At 34.4% G+C, this 21929-nt stretch overlaps 1 protein-coding gene across 4 annotated transcripts in view; it reads right to left on the reverse strand.

Annotated features, from left to right (window-relative positions):
• The window catches only part of Schip1 (Schwannomin interacting protein 1), a 225802-nt gene that overhangs the window by 67670 nt on the left and 136203 nt on the right, over positions 1-21929 (reverse strand). For 3 of the 4 annotated variants that reach the window (XM_035373776.2, XM_035373772.2, XM_035373790.2), the window contains exons 2-4: positions 19356-19417; positions 15426-15503; positions 8579-10166 (exon numbers count right to left, since the gene is read on the reverse strand). In XM_035373776.2, the coding sequence (XP_035229667.1) occupies positions 8579-10166; positions 15426-15503; positions 19356-19411 (1722 nt within the window). In that variant the 5' untranslated portion in view covers positions 19412-19417. The remainder of the gene's footprint in view (positions 1-8578; positions 10167-15425; positions 15504-19355; positions 19418-21929) is intronic. The other variant, XM_035373783.2, reaches the window with a different exon arrangement.

Genomic DNA, 21929 nt, shown 5'->3' on the forward strand with positions numbered 1-21929 from the left:
ATAAATAAAACGCAATAATTGTCAAGATAGTATGTCATATAAAACAGGAAACTGCAACGTTTAAGGTCCTATAATAAAACCTGGGCTGTCAAACATGAAATTCGTACGGGGGTATTAAATTTCTTTATCTTCATATGAGATACAGTGGGTTATAAGAAATTAGAGATGATTTGGGGCTCTCCCAAAATCTGAGGTACCAGATGAAAGCGTTTTGGAGCTAAGTGATAATCAAGCCCAGGAAATATTGCCTTCACTCTCTGAATGGCATGACCGCCTTTATCCGGTCATGAGATTTTTTGTCACTTCGTATGTATTAGCTTATAATTAAAAATAGTTTTCTTCCTTACTTTCTTTAATGATCTTAATATCTTAATGAATGGAAGTCCCCGAAATCAGTCTTTGTTTTCGTAAATTTCCATAATTAATTAATAAGTAATTACACACATTTAGGTGATGAATGTTGTTTAAATTCAGGTTTTTCGAGCAGCTTCAAAAAGACGTGGCACTTGAAAATATACATTTATAACGTACTTCTCTGTAATTCCAACTACAGCATCTATTACTTTTCTCAAGAGGCTCAGTATGACTAGAAGACAGAATTATTAAGTTTAATCACAGAATAATACAATAATAATAAAAACAATAACATTGTTAAATTAACAGTTATTTATTTAAATTTAAAGAATGTAATTTTATAAAGACGCTCGAAGATTCGGATGCCCTAAATTATTGATTTCCTTTATAAGATATACAACAGATGCTTTATATTAACAGAAGTGATTTTACACTGGAGATTTCTACAAAAATCGACGCCCACCAGCGGCCGAGCGGTAAAGTCGCTGAACGCTGGTAGTTCGGTCCGAGGTTCGAATCCCGCGAACGGGCTGGCTTCATGGGCGTTTTCGTGGTTTTCCCCATGTGTAACGTGTATACGAGCCAGTTTCCCTTAGAAAGTCCTCCACGAAGGCATCCCTCCTCTTAGGCAGATAGCCCTCGAGGCTTTGCCATAATCACACACACACACACACACTCTACAAAATCGACATTGCTGTTCAAATTACTGTAAGCTAACAGTTACTAAAATGTTCTTGAAAATTAGAAAACCTATAAGTAAATAAAGTGCATATCAATTATGGTTACCATGTTAGCTTGTTATATGTTTAAGAAATTCTAAATCTGCACAGAAGCTTTTATTTTTCTTATGAATCAGTATATTGAAAGATGGGCTATAAATAGGTCATCGAACTTTTTATGTAATTGCTTAGCTCATTTTCTCATTTTTTTTTTATTTTATGTAATTTCTTTATTTTTCGGTCTTTTTTTTTCTTTGGTTACTGTTGTTGGCTGTGAAGCCTTCCTGTAGCTTTCACATTCAATGTACTATCGATTATTTGGCTGAGGATTATCCACTCGCGGCGGTGCCAACGTACGCATACTCAACACTATGAGCGAGAGTTTGTAAAAACAAACACAAGTTCTAGCATGCTCTAAAAAGCGCTGAATTCAGTATTTAGGTTTAATTTCAACGATTACCTCTCATAATTTGTTCTGCATATGTACAGTCAAAGGTATCGTGTTGGTTGATTACTGGGGCATTTTTGTTTTGTGCATATTTTCGAGCATATTCTTATTCTTTTAAAAATTGATTTAAAATTTTAGAACTAAAAAGGAATAATAAACACGGTCCAAGTACTAAGCGCATGAAAGTTGTTATAACACTTAAATGCATGTAGTTGCCATTTGGCAACATACTCATAGTCATGTAAATCAAATCAAAATACAAATTTTAGCTTACCGCATATTGTAACCAATTGTATACATACTGTTTACGTATACAGTTTAAAAAGTTTCATTGTAACACTAACGGTGTAACGGTCATTATTGTGAGTTGATGTGTAGGATATTGACATGATTTGTGTTTACGAATTTTTTATTTTGTGTTTATTGTTATTTTGATGTATTCAAAGTTTTGAAACTGTTTGAACGAACAAGTTTATAAGGTATGTATTATTACATAAAATTGTTATTACATATTTGCCTATCATTTTTATTTATTTTTATTTTATTTATTTATTTTCTTTTGCATAATGTAGCCATTCGGCAATCGTAATGTTTCAAAAATTGGAATAAAAACTTAGTTTAGATTTTTTTTAGTATTTTCCACAGTTTATCTGATATCAATTCTAAAGTATTTTTGACTTGAATTAAAATAAAAACAATTCATGCATTTAAGGGTTAACATTAAAACAAAAACTTACATCAAATGTCACAAGAACAGAAGAGTCAGAGTGATACTGAAAATTACAAGCGAAGAAGATACTAACAATTACATTAGTCCCAAGGCAGAAGTGACTTCTGTTGAAACTCAATTGGACTTCGTCGACCAAAGAGGATTAGAATACAATGATAAAACAGCACAGATAGCGAAATTCGACAAATATTTAAACGTTCTCAGAAGTAAGTAGCCCACTCAAGCTTCTCTTTAACTACTTTCAAGTTCTAAAGACCAAGCCGGTACTTGAAATTTGTGTAAGCAGGATACGCCAAACTCCAGCCCAACAGCAAGAGCAAGTAAGATATACTTTTAAAATCTAGAGGGTGGTCTTTTTGTTCGCAGATAATTTGAAATATTTTTAAGAAGTCATACTAATCCATATCGATTCGGAATACTAGCTTGAAAATTCTCAATGTGTTGGTGAGAGTTCTGTCACCGATCTACCAATGTATGCTTACACTTGACATTAGTATTGAATTTAAAAGGCGATAATTTTTGCTTTTGTAAGCGATGGCAGACTGAATGGTGCAGCATATTAAGAAAGCATTTTCATTACAGAATAGAATGAATGTTCGAAATCTTTCTTTGTTGTAATCCTCGGTTTGGAACGAAACTTAGGAACTTTGAGCTTGCAGTTTATATTTTACCCCTCAGCTATTACAGCATTTTTATTTTCTTTTTAATTCCATAAACTTGAGAGGTTAAGCGACCCTTCAGAACACATAGTTTTGATTTCCTTCCAAAAGCAAAGGAATAAACGCAGATGGATATTTCAAGATATTAAAATAAAAAAAGTCTAATTTAGTTATACTTGGAAGATTTAATTTTAGGAAAGCTCATTAGTGAGAGAGGTAGAGACAAAAGTGTTTATAAGTTTTCTACTGATAGTATAACACTCATAGTATAACATACTCATAGTATAACATTTAGGAAAATATCTGCTCCCTACTTTTATTAATCTTCTGATATATTAATTTCCCCAATATTTCTCGACGAACAATTTGCAAAGAAGCCGATATCAAGTATAGCTAAATTAAATTATGAAAACCTTTTTCGAAATGAGAACATTTATATATGTTTCCTATTTCTCATAATTAAGAATTAAAATAAATCTCAAGTCTACTCATAAATAACTTTTTGTCTTTTCTTTTAAAATTAGAACTACAATATTTTCTACAGTATTATCCTTGTTCAGGCTTTGGCTTCACTTCAATCAGAACAAAATTATAATTTTCACAAGTTTAGAAATCTTTAACCTGAACCAGACAGGTACGCTTTCAATAAATATGATAATATTTTTTTTAAAACGAAGAAAACAGAAGATTTTTTTCAATAACTACGGTTAGTATAAATTGCTTGATATAAAGCTTACAAGCAGAACGTTAATTCAATGTATCAAAATGTATGAGAACTGTGTATCTATTTTTAGCAAAGAACACGATTAAGCTATAATAGTTAAGTTAAATAACTATTAAATTGCCAACATTTTTGTTATTTTTATAACATTAGAAAAATAATTATTCTGTAATTTGATAATTCAGTTTTCAAGCCATATTGCCCGCTCCACCCGGGGAACAACTGGAAGGTAATATAATTCAGTATATAAAGAAGCTTCATATGAGATACAGTGGGTTATAAGAAATTAGAGATGATTTGGGGCTCTTACATTCCTTCACGTTCGTACGGAGTTCGTAGATTTGGAGTGAATAACCACGACACTTGATGAAGTATCGAAACATACTTTATTCAGCCAATACTAATCAGAAAAACTCCAAAATCACGTTTTACAGTCGTCGAAAAACTACTATAAACACGTTGACACAATCAGCGACACAGCCTTCACACTATCAGGCTACAACGGTTTAGACAGCTTCACTGCAAAGCTTCAGAGTACAGCTCCTGATTCTGCTCGGTCGTTCTCGGAACTCCACGTACTCTTGAGACTCTCCACGCTACAACTCGCGATGCACTCGACAATACACAAGAGTACAGCTCTTGACTTGGCCCACTCTAAGACAAAACTCGACGATGCACTAACTTGCAATACACTAAAAGGCTCTCTTGATGTACTCGACGACCAACTCTGCGCTAAACTTCCGAGACACTCGCTCAATAACTGACTATCAGCTCGCTAGACGAGGCACACTAACTGATTACGGACCAGCAGCGTTTATATAGCTTTCGGCTGGTGTTCGAGAACATTCTGTGCTAAACCGGTAAGAATTAATTCCAGAAGGTTCCCCATCGTCCATGGTATATCGCCAATTTTGTCGCCAAATGACGATTTCTCGCCAAAATGAAAACCCTGCCGTTCCTTGCCATTTTATGGCAACTCTAAAAGTGCTTTGCGTGGAAGCTATCTCACCGCACCTGTATATTTCGTAACACTATCATTCAGCCGTTCTACCTCTTTCCTCAGACCATAAGATGTTCATTATTGAAAATACTCTTTAGACTGGTGGCTATGTTGCTGACATGCTGAAAATGTATTCTTTGATTTGAGCAAGATTGAGCAATGAAATGTTCACTGAAAAGTTACATCAGTTTTTCTTTAGAACTTTTATTTATTTTTTTCCTTTAAATTTCATAATTAGCTGACCAAAAAACGTTTTGCAGTCACTACGTCACCAAAAATTTGATCCATGTTTATTATATTATTTGCGATAATTTAATTTTTTTTTCACCTGAAGCTTCAATTTCAGACTATGTTAATTCTTGCTGTTTATCAAAATAAAAGATTCCGCTCTACCAAAACTCTTTTTCCATACCTCAATGTAAGAATGGCATCTGTCATGATTTTAAGGAAAAACATCTAGACATTAAAAGTACTTAGATCTAGATACACAATAATTAGCTTGGCAACATGCAAAATAATTAGATTGGCAACAGGGAGTGTAATAGAGGGGATATTTTAGTTGTTAAGTGGCCGTTTTACTCGAGGCTGAAGTGTTTTTACTTCCTGTACACTTGATTCTTTTAAAATTTATCAAATAACCAGGACAAAATGACAAAGAAGCAGGGACAACAACATCAAACCCGAATAGTTCCGGTCAAAGTGGGACGTCTATTTAACCTAATTTTAAGGCTATAGAAACCAGAGCTTGATGATGCTCAGAAGGTGGTATTCTCTAACCTAATATTAAATTGCTGGGAAAAAATTCTTGAAATTTAACTGATCCATTACTATTTCAGCCCTGATTCCATTTGTTCCTCACTTCAACTCAACTTTATCCAAAGAGATATAAATATTGCGTACACATACGGCAACAGATGAAGAAAAGATAATAAGCGGGGGGGGGCAAACTTCATCTGACCCTCATTGTAACGATTCCTAGCATTCAAAAAAGTGTGGTATCTAATAACGAGTGGTCTCTAAAGAAAGTGGATTTAATACACTTTCATCAGCTGGAAACAATTTGTATTAGTCGTTGCAATGAAATAGCAGCTATAAAGAGATCGTATTATAACGAGTATCGGCTATAATACAGTTACGAGCTTTGTATAGATGTAAATAATTTTAATGAAATTATATGTAAAATTATAGCTCTATATATGTAAAATTATAGCTCTTGCATAATGTAAGAAAGCCCTCAAGAGAGTGAAGCTTCGCCGGAAAAATAAGGTTATGGGAGCAAGCCTATTTAATACTGAGGTAATGGCTAAGTGACAAGCTGGAAATGGTTTTGGCGACTAATTTTTGTCACCAAATTTGGCAAGAAACCGCAAAGTCGCAAAACTTGACTACATTTTAGTATGCCCCTGCGTAACTATAGCTTGTCGTATCACTATGTAACTGCAACTGCGTATACCTTCCAGCAATTTTGAGAAATTGAAGGTACTGGAATTTTCTAGACGGCAGGGGGAAAACTATATAGATCGCAGAAAGCATCAGTTCTTAGTTTTTAGTTCAGAGTTGATTTTGGAGTATTGAGAGATCTCCATGCGAGCTTCGCTCTTTCGATGCGCTTGGCATTGCTTGTGTTTAACGTTCTTAGCAGTTTGAAGTGGTAACTGCAGATTATGATCTGTCATACTGAAAAGAGCTGTACGAGTACTTTTGTTTAAAGTTCCAGGATTGTAAAATGTTTCTTTTCCGAAAATAAATTTTATGAAGCTATCATCGATTCTGTGTGTATTCAATCCATCACAAGCTCGTCCACACGGAACAATAGTAAATGTGCCCTAGTGAAGGAGACATATTTGTAGCTCTGGTGATAGTTACCAGCAGAACGAAATTTTAAATTCCAAATAGTAAAAATCATCCGAACTTGTACGAACAGTACCTAAATTTTGTTTCCTTTTAACTTATCTTTTTGGCTTTTGTATCACTTATAACCACTCGATTTTATCTGCGTTTGATTGCAAAGTCAAATAATATATTAAAAATGTGACTGCAAAGTCACTTTTATTTTTATTCCACTCCTGAATTTTTGAAAAATTTTCAAAGTTGACGTCATTCTTTAAATTATTAGTTTATGCAACTTTCGAGAGTAGTAGTAGTAGTAACGGAGGACGTGGGCACCATCCCTCTACCATTACGGTTAATCGGTTCTGCCCCCGTTCGGCCTTATCTAGTATTTATTAATAAATCAAAAGTTTTTACATTGCCATATAGTGCCATATAAAAAAATAAATAAAAATAAAAATCTTAAGATAGTACTTTATAGTCCTTCATGAAGTGTATCTTTGTAAGTAATTCTTTATAAAATGTCGAAATTTGCCCTTAGTAAAAAACGTTTGAAACTTATTCCCTCGTTCTTCTTCAAGAAGTTCTTTTCTTTCGTTCTTCTTCTTTTCTTCGTTCTTCTCTTTCCTTTAATCTTCCTTTCATTTAATCTTCGTTAAATCTTCCTTTCTTCTATCTTAATTTCTTTCCTCCATTTTACATGTATTTTCTTCCTATATATTTCTTCCTTTATCTTTTTACTTAATATAGCGAATAAGAAATCCATCTTTATGAATTACTTGTTAACATATTCTTTCCATCTTCTACAGAAAAATTTCCTTTTTCTTTTTAAAACCTTTATTTGTAATTTGACTTTCATTATTGTTGTTCTTATTGTGACCAATCTCGCTTATCTGATATCAGAGCAAGCCCACGAAATTCATCGTGGGTAAGATTGCGGCTGTCGTTGGCAGTAGCCTTGACACCATAAATGTGACCGTACGACTTTGCTCAGTTCCGCTCCCAATTCTGAAGAACAGCACCCTGGCAGGACGGGTTCAAGGATATCCCATCCCTCTTTTTCTAGCATAAGCCTCACAGGAGGACATTCGGCTGGCCACATATTTAGAGTGTCCCAATAAATACTATACATGCCTTCTCCGGCATGTATTATCCATGCCTTCTCCGGGATTCGAAACCGGCCCTTCGGTACGGCAGTCAGAGCCACTAACCACAGTCTCGGTTGGGCAGCTTTCATTATTGTTTTTATCCTATCTTAGTAAAAGCGCGATGGGAGTAATGTGTTCCCAAGGGAAATCTTGCAGTAAAAATGTAAAGAAAAATCTAATGATATGACAGATTGAGAGTTTAATTAAGAATTAAAGGAAACTAAATCTTTGAAATTTTATTATATTAAAACTACTATGTAAGGAAAGCTTTAAGATATTTTTATCCATGGAATATTGGTGAATTGGTCCTTATTCCGAACTCAAAATTCATTTGCGATAAAATTTAAGAAACAACAGTCGTTTTAAGATCTTCAACTAGAATTTTTAAATTTTCAAGCCTGGATTACTTTAAGAGTAATGCTTTAGTTCAAACGAAATGATTATTATATCAATGAAGCACAGACAGCTTTTAATATTAACAAGAATTATCACAGACAAAATATTTTTGAACATCTCACGCATCGTAGAAATAACAAAATTTTTGCACAACATAAAGATGTCTGTGAGATGGACAATAGAGAAATTGTTTGAATCCTACCGAAAATCTCATTTCACTTAACTTTCCTTGAGTCCATTAAAAAATTGGAAAGAATAATAACAACCCATAACACCTGTACCATTGTAACAGATGTTATTGTCTGAGAAATGGATAAGAATACAGTGAGGAAATTTCTGAAAATGGCAAAAGTGACAATTTTACAGTATTATAGACGTATTTACATAACCCAGTTACTGAAAACAAATAGACACCAGCCCTATCTTCAGTAAAGGTATTTAAACTAAGTCTGTAATACATTTTGAAAACATTCTTCTGGTTATCTCATTCAGTAAAAGAACATATTAAAGTTTCATACATATTCATAGCATTGTTCAGGAGATTAGGAATGGAAACAGAAAAGGAAACCTTACCCTTACCTTCCTAATCCAATCATTTTCTCTGTTAGGTTTATTGATAGCTGCCCAGTTAATGTAAGGTATAGCTGTTTCCATCGTGTAAACTTCAAACAACTCAGGAGATGACAGTTTACTGTCACTGGGTTTCGTTTTTGAACTGTAGAATGTAGCTTCTTTCCGGCCAAGATCTTTACAATTAGGCGGCTTTTCGGCTTGCATTAGCGTATTTGAGTTATTATCCATTCCTGAAATCCTAGTGGTAATATGCTGTTTCGTTTTTTCCACCACAGTATCTTTAGGAACAATGCTCCTAGTGTTTTGAGAGCCAACTCTAGCTACAAAAGATTCGATATTAGGTTTCGATGGGACCGAACTGCTCTTGTTAATGGTAGATTCTTCCATCTTTGGCGTTTTATGCTTAAGAGCTACACTGTTATTATCCCGCTGGAATCGCCAGTTATCTTTACAACACATGTGAACATTCGCCGGCAGCTTAGAAAAATTCCGCTCAAAATTTTGGTAACTATTGGTCAAAGGTGGAGAAGTATTTGGCTTTGAGGGCTTAGAATTTCCGGTGGTACTTCTGTTCCTGTAATCAAATTTAGGTATAGTTTCTTGTTTTTCATTTGTGTTAGGATTGACTAATTCCGTGAGACTAAGAGTTTTGAATCCATTTACGATGGTAAAATTATTCAGGCGAATTCCTTCACCTAAAGTCCAGTATTTTGATGTATCATCATAATGGTCATCGAAGGAATCATTCACTATCCACGAGTTTAAATCTCTATTCTTCAAATATCGTTTATTACTTTTTGTTTCTCGCGGATAAGTATTTCCATGCTTGACGGCCATATTTGATTTACCTTCTCTGTGTATTCTTGATGACACTGGATTCACTCGAATATCAACCTGAACATCGGGCTGGGTTGTGATTTCAACAAGACAACAATCGCCAGACATTCTAGAGGCTCCCGCATCCTGAGCAGTTCTCCTTTTTCCAAAAGTGATCTCGAGATTTCTTGTAGCTACGAGGGAAGCTGAGGTATTATTGTCGCATAACATAGGTTCATCATCGTCGTTTCTAGGCATCTTGCCCACAGGAAGAACATCCGGAAGGATAACTTGGCCACGTGGCGGTGCAACTGAGCCAGAAGGCGATGACGCGGCGGACGAGAAAGACATCCAAGACGACTGCATTGAAGTTGCATCCAGACTAGCCATATCTTCTTCCTCATCTTCGCCATTGTTGTTGTTAGCATTACAGCTTTCAAGTATGCTGCCTTCAGAGCTGCTGCTGCTACTGCTGCTACTACTGTCTTCTGACATATCTGAATCCAGGCTGACATCGCTATTTCCCAAACTGCTCACATCCAATAATGGGCTTGTATCGCTATAACTCGCACTACTCTCATCTTCCGAACTTGACCCACTCTCATCGGATGACATGGCTCTGTAATCGCCATCCACAAACGAAGCGTTGACCTCTGCAGAAGAAGCCACGCTGACGTCATCGAGGTTGTTGTTGTCGTTGAAGTCTAAGGGATTGTTGTTGTTGTTGAAGGGATCTGGACATTCCTGGAGATGCTGCCATCCTTTTTGCAACCTAAAGTAAATAATGAAATGAGTAAGATTCCGAATTTCTTTTGGTGATTATTCACATAATTTTTAAATTAATAATTGATTTAAAGATATTGAGCTTTACATTACTCGTATATTGCGGATATAAAGAGGTAATTTTGCGCGCAAAATATAAACGCATAAATTACTTAATTTATTACTAAAAAGTGCAAAACATTTTTAGAAAAAATTACATATTATTGCTGGCAATCAAAAGTATTATTTCTACAATCAAAACACGAATTCCACTCCGAAAGTACCTATTCCACTAATAAAATTCAATGTAAAACTAATAGCGATTAACAGTTTCCAAAACTATTTAGTTTTACAACGTTATATTTATGTTTGATACACATTAACACTTTGCATTATAAACTGCAAATTCGTAGTCTGGATGCTATAATATCTTCTCTGACATATTGAGGCAGTTGTTTTCTAGAACTAATTTCGTTGACATTTGGAAACAAAAGGTTTGAAAATTACTTCGTACTATTTCTGTAATACACTGAATAGCAATAAAAATTTGGGCACCTATGCAAATGATGATATCTGCGGTCCTAAGGTACGTCACGGACTCCGCCGGTATATATCGTGTAGGAAACAGCATCGGCTTTAGTCGCATGCAAGATGCCTTGCAGTTCGGAGCTCTCTGATTTTGAGAAAGGTATAATTATCGGGTATCACAAATGTGGCCGATCCTTAAGGGACATATCTAGCGATCTGAAGTACCCAAAATCGACAGTGGCTTATATGATTAAGAAGTGGAAAGTGAGCGGTGATTGTCGGAATGTGCCTCGAGTCGCAGACCAACGAAACTGGGAGATAGAGACCGACGAGTGCTGTCCAAAGAAGAACCACACCCAACCGATGGCCCTCATCCGCGAGGAGTTTCAACAGGCATCCGGGAGTATTGTTTCAATGAATACCATCCGTAAGGAAGCACATCTGCTTGGTTTTCACGGTCGTGCTGCTGCCCATAAGCCTCTGATCACAAAGTCCAACCGCGCTGCTCGGTTAATGTGGTGCAAAGCACATCGAAATTGGACCGTAGATAAGTGGAAACGGGTTCTTTGGAGTGACGAATCAAGGTTAACCCTTTACCGTTCGGATGGCAGGGTCTGGGTCTGGCGTCTACCTGGAGAACGTCTCCTGCCAGAATGCATTGTGCCAACAGTCAAGTTCGGCGGAGGTGGAATTATGGTCTGAGGGTGTTTCTCCTGGTATGGGCTGGGACCCTTAGTCCCCATTCATGGTAAGCTCAACTCCGATTCCTACTGCACTATTTTGGATGACAATGTGCTTCCTACGTTGTGGCAGTTTTACGGGTTGGACCCCTGTTACTTTCAGGACGACAATACCAGTTGTCATGTTTCAACGTTAACCAAGGATTGATATAGTGCCAATGGAATTCATCGAATGGACTGGCCTGACCTGAACCCTATCGAGAACCTCTAAGACGAGTTGCATCGCCGAATTCAGGGGTGCACTACCCGTGCAAAATCGGTGAAGGAACTTCTATGTCTTCTCCAAGCCGAGTGGAAGAAAATACCACTAGCTGTCATACAAAGACTTGCGGAACGTATGCCCCGGAGGGTCCACGCTGTAATTACCTCTCGTGGAGGCTCTACCAACTATTGATTTTGAATAAAGTTAGTTTTTCTTTTCTATCACAGGTGTCCAAATACTTATTGGTAGTCAGTGTATAAACACGAATTTTGTAAAGGGCAGCAGTTTTATTGGGATTTAAAAAAAGAAGTAAGTAAAATTCACAGGGCCTACTTTACATTACAGCCCACTTTACATTAATAATTTAGTTGACGAGAATTTTACAGTAGCATTTCCAAAAGAAAAACCAAATTTATCGGGTACAAAGTAATCATACAAATTATTAATACTTAACTAAATAAGAACGCTATAGCATACTTAGAAATGGATAATTGCTATTATGAAGTAGTCAAGTTCTTGAAACGTTATAAACGTTGTTACATGAAATCAAGAATTTCATTTTACGTAAAACATATTTGATACACTGCATATAAATATTATGTATAAATAGATGAATTTGTCATCAAAATTCTAATGCATATGTTTTCTTCTCTTCACCTTTTGAACAGTATTGCCAGCAGAAGCAATTTTTATAGCTTAACGGTTTAAGCCAAGTTTAACGACGGTAGAAGGGGTTTCTTATTCTTGAAGAATTCGACCTCATTCGGAGTACTTAGGTCATTCTAAAGGTCTTAGTTTTAGCTAGGATTTAAATCCAAGATCTTCCTGTTCCACAAATAAGTTTTTCTTATTCATTGAGCTACTCACAGCTGGCAATTGGCTTAATTATTTTCTAGCTAACCACAAACTTCGAAGTTGAAACTTTGAAAATGTAGTCGTAATTCGGCGTAAATCGGCATAAGTACCTTCCAGTCCAACTGAATGTCCTGTATGTACGGTATTTCTTCACACACTTGTTTGTTCTCTCATGGTTTTTCTCTAGATTTTTAGCGACCAGTTCTAAAGTTTAGAAATATTCGGGTAATTTTCCCTTTCTCAATATATTTTTAGAGAATTAGCTCCGTTAAATTAAAAAAAAAAAAAAAAATGGATGCGTCCAAATAGTTATCGTTTTCGTCTTACTAACAAAGACAGTTCCATGCAAATTATCTGCAAAGGTCGTGCCGAACCTTTCTCTTCTAACTGTTGAACTTTATGCCAGATTAATAAACGAACAGATCCATCACAGCACGCAAACAAAATTCAATTTCTGTGAGTCGGATGCACATTAACTTTCTCTAATTGTTTATGTATGATTTGAGGCTTAAGGAGTAGCAGAGACAACAATAAGAACGCTCGCGATTCAAGTTACTGGGAAATAAAAATAAAGATATTTTATTAGGTATTGCAATATTCATTTTACTTTGTATTCTTATTGGAATTTAATTTTTTTTAAAACAAATAATATTTCGATAGCTACTTCGATAGTTTATCATTGACAACTTTTCCTTTGTTATATTCTTATTGTAACCGTGTCCTTTAGAATTTAAATATTCACCTAATTCTCCCTTCTCGATTTTGGAAAATCAGTTAAAAAAAAGTGGGGGTTGAGAATACGCGAGGAAATACGATATATATTGTAACTGAGATAATAATGTTAAAAAAGTTCTCATATAAAGAATCAACAACTACACTCCGCACACACAACACACATGGAAAAAAAAAAAAAAAAAAAAAAAGGCGGGAAAGTTTAATATTCCCATCCTACTGGGCCGAAATTTAATTTGTATTTTTCATAACTCGAAAGGGCGACTTAGGATATATATTAGATTTATATATAGCATTCTTCTAAGATAAGTATTTTTATACAAAAACGGACTTTTCTGAAATGAAATACGGAATATTTTTCCATATTTCGATTCTACGACACATATTATGCCTAAATATTAAATTTTGTAACATTTGGAGAGAAATTTATTGAGAAATTAAAAAATTTACCTTGGCTTGAGTCAAAAATGATTCGCTTGGCGAATTTTTTAATTTATAATAACTTACTTTCCATTCCTTGTGCAGGAGCGAAACGAAAGGTGCATTGTTAATTTTTTCAAATACTTTTAATAAAGAATGTAAACCATACTTGGCGTTATTATTGCTTATAATATATATGCCAAATTTTATTTATACGCCGATATATAAATTCGCGTATATCTCGGGAAATTTTTAATAAAACCTTTTTTGCAGATATCCCGAGAAACACATCTACTTTAAGGTGATGGTAAAAATGTTACAGGTTGGAGATTAAAATGTTGTTATAGGTTGAAAATGTTTTCGAAAAATTAAGAAATTACAAATAAAAGTACGCATTTCAGAAACAAATCAGAAAGTATCTGCGAATTTTATTTGAACCTTTCGTATTGTGAAAGAAGGAATCAAATAATTTTAATCAAAAAGAGATTTAATATATATATCAAATTCAATCAACATTGAGGAGCTAACATTTTGCTAATGTTTTAAAAACTACTTGTGTGATTTTTTTTACAAAAGTTGGTATTCTGGCATAATTTGAATCGTAGAATCTAAATAAGGAAAAATAGGTATGCCATTTCAGAAAACTCCCAGATTTGTGTCAAAATACCTATGGTAGAACGTTTGCTTTATATAAATCTAATATATATTTTAAGTCACGCTTCTGAGACATGAAAAGTGCAAGTTAAATTTTGTCAATCGGTCCAATAGAACGAGAGATATAGAACTGTCCCGAATTGTTTCATTGTGCAGAGCGTACATATATATTGTTACGAATTTTGCATTTAGTTAGATATTTTTAGTAGAATTATAATTAAAATTGTTTTATTTCGCCGTGCAATGCAGCGGGTGACAAATTTTTAGAGAAAGTAAAAATAAAGGAAAGTAAAGAGAGTAAGAGAAAGTGTTTAGAGAAAGTAAAAATACTGTGGCACGTGCATTTAAACATTGTATAAAAGTTTATCTCGGTAATTTATATTTAATTTGAAAAAATGTAATTGACTATTTATTTACAATAAATTTTAATACAATAAATTTAATACAATAAATTTAATACAATAAATTTTAACTTTTTATTGGACTTGTGCATTCAGTCTATTGCGAATCCGTACGCACGCAACAATAATTATCAACAGAGATAAACGTATAAAATTGTATTTCAATTTTTTACATACTTTTAATGAAGAAAATAACCGTAGTCCTCTTGGTAGTTTCCAGAAATCTCGAGAAGCAAAGAAATTACTAGAACTCTCTCGCGAAGGATTGAAAGCTTTAAAAAGTCGGAGAGAAACAGCTCAGCTCAGTTGCTTAGCTACTGCTACCGCGAGTAATTGTTTAGTTAGCTGCTTAGAGATCGGCGAGAGATCGGATTAGGTTTCTCTTTGTATTGCGTTATATTTTAACAACGTAATAGTAGTTAGTTTTCAGTAGTAAACTACTATTTTTAGTAGTTTAAAGTGCAACTACTGGTGGAATTGCGTTATATTTAACTTATTTCCGTTCTACTAATTATTAGTGCCTGATATTGTGAACACTTGTAAGAATATCTCTGAAGAAAATTCCAGGGTTTTGCTGTATTTCTTGTGATAAGAATAAATTTTAACTTTTTATTGGACTTGTGCATTCAGTCTATTGCGAATCCGTACGCACGCAACAATAATTATCAACAGAGATAAATGTATAAAATTGTATTTCAATTTTTTACATACTTTTAATGAAGAAAATAATTAGTTACCTGTGGCTTAAAGTTTCCGGCGAAACTTTATCAACAGACTTCAGAATTATGTCTCCAATCTCTCTTGTGGAATTATTGCTATAAATAATGATTTAGAATTAATAACAACAAAGAAGTTTCTATAAAACAACTAGTCGATAACTATGAATAAATGTACTTTTATTTCCCATATTAAATATAAAATATTACAATAAAAATGTTCTGAATATTTTTTTTATATAAGTATAACTCTTGATTGCACCTTAAACTAACTGACAATTTTCAAAATTATAGTGGCTCACTTCTTTTTGGACACTTGTGTTTTTCAGTTTATTTATATATATATCAATTAATAAATATTAATAAAATAAACTTTATGTTTTTCATATTTACTAGTGATGATCGATTTTAAAACTTGTTTGGTTTAAAAAATATTTTTCAAGATGATTTTGGTTAAAAAAAATCTATTCGAAAAATTCCGAAAATAAATTCACATGAGTATTCTGGCACTTTAAACAAACAGTTTATATTTGACAAAAACATGAAAGGAAAGGAAGATTCAATATTTGTTTGGATATACTTTAGTTAAAATGACACTTTTCATGCATTTTGGCATGGATTCATCTAATTTTACCTGTAAAACTGCTCCATTTGTTCCATTGCTAAGACTTGCTTTTAGTAAAACTGCTAAAAAAAAATTTAAAAAAAAAAAAGTTTTCTTCTTTTTTTTTTCTATTTTCCCCCAGGCATGTTCAATAGGATTTAAATTCGGATAATATTTAGAAGTTTTGGTAATTTTGTGATATTTTATAAAATCATAAGTGGATATTTAAGGATTTTCATCAAGAAGATTTATATATTTAAATATTTATACTAATCCATATTATTTTCAATAAACACTAAATTTCGCATCCCAGATTCAGAGAAGCACTTCTAAATCATTATTCCTCTTCCCTCCTATGTAACAGTAGGCAATAAGTTTCTTGATTTTAATTCTTAATTCAGCTTCTACCGTATATTAGTCTGTCTCTCTGATCCAAATACATTAAATTCTGACTTTTCTGCAAATATAACATTGTTCCAAACATGAAGAAACTTTGTTTACTGTGTAGTGACATTAGGATTTTTGATGCTGAGAGATGAAAAATGAGCAATGCCCTCGTCGGGACTCTAACCACGAACCTCTTGAATTCGCGTCGAGCGTGCTGACCACTACATCACGAAGGCATGCTAAGAAGGTGGGAGAAATATCTTATATACTCTCGCTTTTAAAGAGCGACTGGGGTTTTAGGGGGCCCTATCGCCAAACCCTTGTGGTGAAGAATCATCATTCACCACCTTTTTTAATTCGGACGCCACTGTAGAGACGTTAGGATTTTTTCTAAGCAAGAAAGATGAAAAATGCGCAATGCCCTCGCCAGTACTCGAATCCCGGACCTCTCGAATTCGCGTCGAGCGTGCTGATCACTACACTACGAAGGCGTGCTAAGAAGGAGGGAGAAATACTTTATAACTGTAGATTCTGGGAATGCCAGAGGCATTTTCCTTATTCTTTTGCTGACGAAAAATTTCATTCTTGTTAACCGCTTACTGTATTTGCACTTATAATTAAACTACGATTACAAATAATAATTATTTATAATAATAATAGATTAATTTTCAATAATGAATAATAAATAATATATAATAATTACAATATTTATTTATAATTAAATTACAGATAACATACACAATGACTTAACATGAAAAATTATTACAATGCAATAGTTGTTTATACAGGGTGTCCCACTCGAAACAGGCACCGGAAAAAGTGGGATAAAAATCTTATAATAGAAGGAAATGAAACCAGATTATTACATAGCATGCCTTTATGTTTGAGAAATGAAAGTGCATTAGAAAAGGTGCTGAAAGTGACCTCCTCTCACTTGCATACACAGTTGGGAGGTACACGGTGTTGCATTATCATGTATGCATCCCAGATTACACGTGGTAGAGGGATGTAGCGTGGTTTCAGTCGTCAGGATACGTGAACTAAGGAAACTCACATTTATGGAGTAGTGATGACCAACATGCAGCCCTCAAGGAGCCCTTTCCTTCACAGAAGATGGGTGTGTTTTGTGCATAACCACAGCGGTGCATCAATGGGCCAGTTTTTTTACATATTGTCACCACTGAAGTATACCAGGCACCTTTTTTCATGAATTTGTGAACCAGTTGGATGATGAGCAGCTGACACTTGGCTTATCAGCAAAATGGGGCAACATGCCACACATCTATAGCGAATATGAACGCTGTGGAATCACTTTTTCAGATTTGATCTCCCTTGAGTTTCTTGGTGACCGGACAAAAACCCACTGGACGAAAGCGCACGTGACAAAAGCCCACAAAAAAGACACCACTGTGATAATTGCCCACGCGACAAATACCCACACCGATGAAAGCGCACATTGATAAAAGCCCACGCAGATAAAAGCCCACATTGATAAAAGACCAAATAGATATAAGCCCGCGATAATAAAAGCCCACACTGACAAAAACCAACACCGATATATATGCTACGTGGAGCTTTTTCCAGCGGGCTTTTGTCTGGGAACCGAGTTTTTTCTGTGAGATTGTCTTAAAGGTAATGCCTACAAGGACAAACCCCGCAAATTGACGATTTGTATCAGAACGTCCGTCATGAAATGCAAGAAGTGACGCCCAATACTCTGGCAGCGACACACGCGAACATGCAGCGCCATGTTTAACTGTGTGTACGGATAAGGGGAGATCACTTCCATCACCTCTTCTAATGCACTTTCATTTTTCAATGCACATTCATTTATTTTTACACATAAAGGCGTGTCATGTAAAAATTTGGTTTCGTTTCCTTTGATTAAAAGATTTTTAACACGCTTTTCCAGGACCCTCTTTCGAGTGAGACGCCCTGTGCAAGTATTCTACATAACTGAATTACAATACATACATAATTGTAATATAATAATACGCCAATAGAACTGAACATAAAATAATTATTCATAATTAAATTACAATTACAAAAAGCTATCAGTATTTTATTTACATGTTTTGCTAACATTTAAAATTATTTTAAATGTTTAAATGTTTCGTAGGCTAATTAACCAATTATTACGATTTCGATCTTTACCTTAACTTCTGTTCCTATTTCTCTCCAGAATACAAATTAGCTTTAAGATGATTTAAGCTGAATGGTTTTGGATCTCACTCAGAGAGAGAAGAATTTTCCAGCACTCGCATAGCGTTGTTAAAATTCTACTAGCTCTGTCCAAAAGATATTATCCTGGCTTTGCATTCTCTCGCAGCAGATAATTTAAATTTACGCGTCGTATATTATTTGAACAAGCTTCGTAGCCAGGGCTGATCCTTGACCGTCGGCCGCCCACGTGCAAATTAAAATTGGCTGCCCTATTTTTATAGAAATATAATATTTGTTGTTTGATAACCATTTCATCGCCCTTAAATTTATCCGCTTACATGATGTGCACCATCTCGCCCCCGCTACGATCGGCGCTGCTTGTAGTTTAGCTATTGGACTGTGTCAACGTCCATTATCGATCTTTAAATTTAACTGCCTGTTATTGCTTATTTTAAATCTCCAAAAGTAGTGGCTTATATATAGCACTTGTTTTGTTAAAAGTTCACTTTAATAAAAATGTTTGGCAATTCTTTGTCGTACTATTTCAGACATAACGATAACTCGCTAATTGTCTAGTAGGGTTGTAGAAATGAAGTTCAGATGTCAGATTATACATTACAAATTTATATGTTAGCAAAATTGTAAAAACGTTTAATTACAAAGCCAAACTTTTATCACAAATTAAAGATGAATCTTGCGATTCAAATTTTAAATTATGAAAGGATACAAAAATTAAATATTAAATACAAGTTTGAATAAATTTCCCATTTCGTCCGAAGAGAAATTAAATTACTTACCTTAATACAAGAGAATGCGGCGCTTCAACCTGCCTAATTTCATGCTTTAACCTCATCCCTTCCTGAAAATCAAATTAAACGAGTATAGAAGCTTGATATAACATATGTAGTCTTAAAAAACTAATGTACTAAATTATCACAAACTTCCCAAGTTTGAACATTATTCACGAGTTCACATATTCACAAGTTTGAACAATTATCTCAATATGATAAATAACTATACAATTACGGTTAAAAATAAAGCGATGAATTTAAAAGATCAAGAAATTTTATAATAAATTTATTTATATACTTTCATTTTGAATTTTCTTAAAAATAATTATCAAAATTTTCTTTTCTTTTCCCACAACAATTTCTCGTTTCTTGATTGAAATACTTTGTTGTTAAAAATCGAAGACTCTGTCTATATGTCTATATGTATGTACAGGGTGTTCATAAAAAACTTTCTCGATATATGAACCTATAGCGGCCTATCCGCTCACCCAATCGAAATGAAATTTCAGATATTGTTATTTGAAGGTACGCGTTCGATACTGTGGAAATTTTAAACAACAACTATCTCACTCTGACGGTTACAGGTGAACAGGTGAATGCAGGGTCGGATACCCGGACGGCTTTTCATGACAAATAGGGTATTGTCGGGTACTCGCAACTATCTAGTTGAGCCACACCCTCACGGCGTCCAATAAGGGCCACATCGGGAGTTTATTAACAGTAACACTATACATATATGGTAATAAAGGGGCTTCCACAAAACGTGGATTGAAATAGATTTGGGTGCATGAAATAAGTGCGTACATATGTTACCGTGAAAGACCGAAATTGGAGAATGTCGACTTTCACGGGAGAATGTCAACATTCACCAAATACGTCGGTGAAAGATCGAATATTTCTTTACATTCTTGTACATTCGGACCCTCACCGGTGTATGTCGACAATCACAGATATGCTCTGGTGTAGGGTCGAAAAGAGAGGAGTATATGTACACGCTGCCATTCCAAAAGGAAGTGTTCCACAAATAAATGCAGTTGTAAAAGCAAGGGCCTCTTGTGCAATTCAAAGTGTCATAATAGTTTAAGTTGTTGCAATAAATAAGATTTAAATCACATAATTTGGTAAGTTTATAACTTCTATTAGTTTCCTTTCTCATTTTGAATGTACTGTGTGTTTTAAGTTCTTATATTCTTAAGTTCTTATTCTGAGTCTCAAGTGCGTTTTTTCGCGAATGAATTACGGAGAAGGAAATATAATATTCTTATATGTTCAACATGATATTCACCGGTGTAAGTCAGAAATAAGAGTATTTGGAAAATATTTCGGACATACACCAAGCGACTATGTGAATGTTGACATTCACCGATGAAAGTCGACATTCTCCAGATTTCCGTGTTTCACCGTAACACATACACTTTTCGGTGAACTCTGACAGGTAAAAGCACGTTCGGACACCCGGGCGGCTCATATAGACTAATCGGGTATTGTCCGGATCCCGCAACTGTTTAGTGCAACACCCCCGGCGCCCTACAAGGAACACATGGGGAGTTTATTAAGATGCTACATAATGCTGATGAAAACATTAGCCTATACCTTTTACACACTGCTACAAAGATACTAAATAACTAAAATATAGATACTAAGTAAATGAAATTTCACAGATAATTACGAATGCTGAAACAGATATTAAATACTAATGCACACATTATACAGATAAATAGATGCTAAATATATTATTACAAAGTATACAGATATTAAAAACGAATTCTAAATACTAATGACTACTTCTAAATACTAATGACTACTTCTAAATACAACAACACTACACAAATCCAAATAGATACTAAATACACTACTAAATAAATACTGCACAAATACTGATATAGATACTCTGATAAATAGATACTATATACATTATTATTTACTACACAGATATTAAATGCGGATGCATACACAAATTCTAAATACTAATGAAAGACTCAGATATACAGATATACGGATACTAGCGCAAATATACAGATATGATTAGATACGCAAGAACGCATATATACAGATAATAAATACACTATTACACAAATATTAAGTACGAATACAATAATGAAAGTCTTTACACAAATCCACAGATAATTACTACACTGCTCCACACGACACAAATACTAAATACTGATACAGATACACAGATACTAAAATATACTGATAAACAGATACCATATACACTTTTATTTACTACACAGATATTAAATGCGAATGCAGGCACAGATTCTAAATACTAATGCAAGACATTACGCAGATATACAGAAACGAAAGAACGCAGATTTACAGATACTAAATAACACTATTACACTGATACAAGATTCGAAAGGACGCAGATATACAGATACGAAATCTGACGATCACAGTGAAACATTTCGTGATTTTCGAATAGTAGCACTTACCTTTTTCTCGCACACAAACTGATCAGCGCAATGAAAAACCTTAAATGGCGTTGGAACGAATACACGTATGACGAAAATTGCCGGCGTAAAAAAAATATTGCAAAAAAAGTATTGTGAAGGACCAATACAGAGAGGTACAGAGAGG

The sequence above is a fragment of the Stegodyphus dumicola genome, chromosome 1 (assembly GCF_044657685.1).
Source record: "Stegodyphus dumicola isolate Sdum_Otavi_A_Nest chromosome 1, ASM4465768v1".
NCBI classification, from domain to species: domain Eukaryota; kingdom Metazoa; phylum Arthropoda; class Arachnida; order Araneae; family Eresidae; genus Stegodyphus; species Stegodyphus dumicola.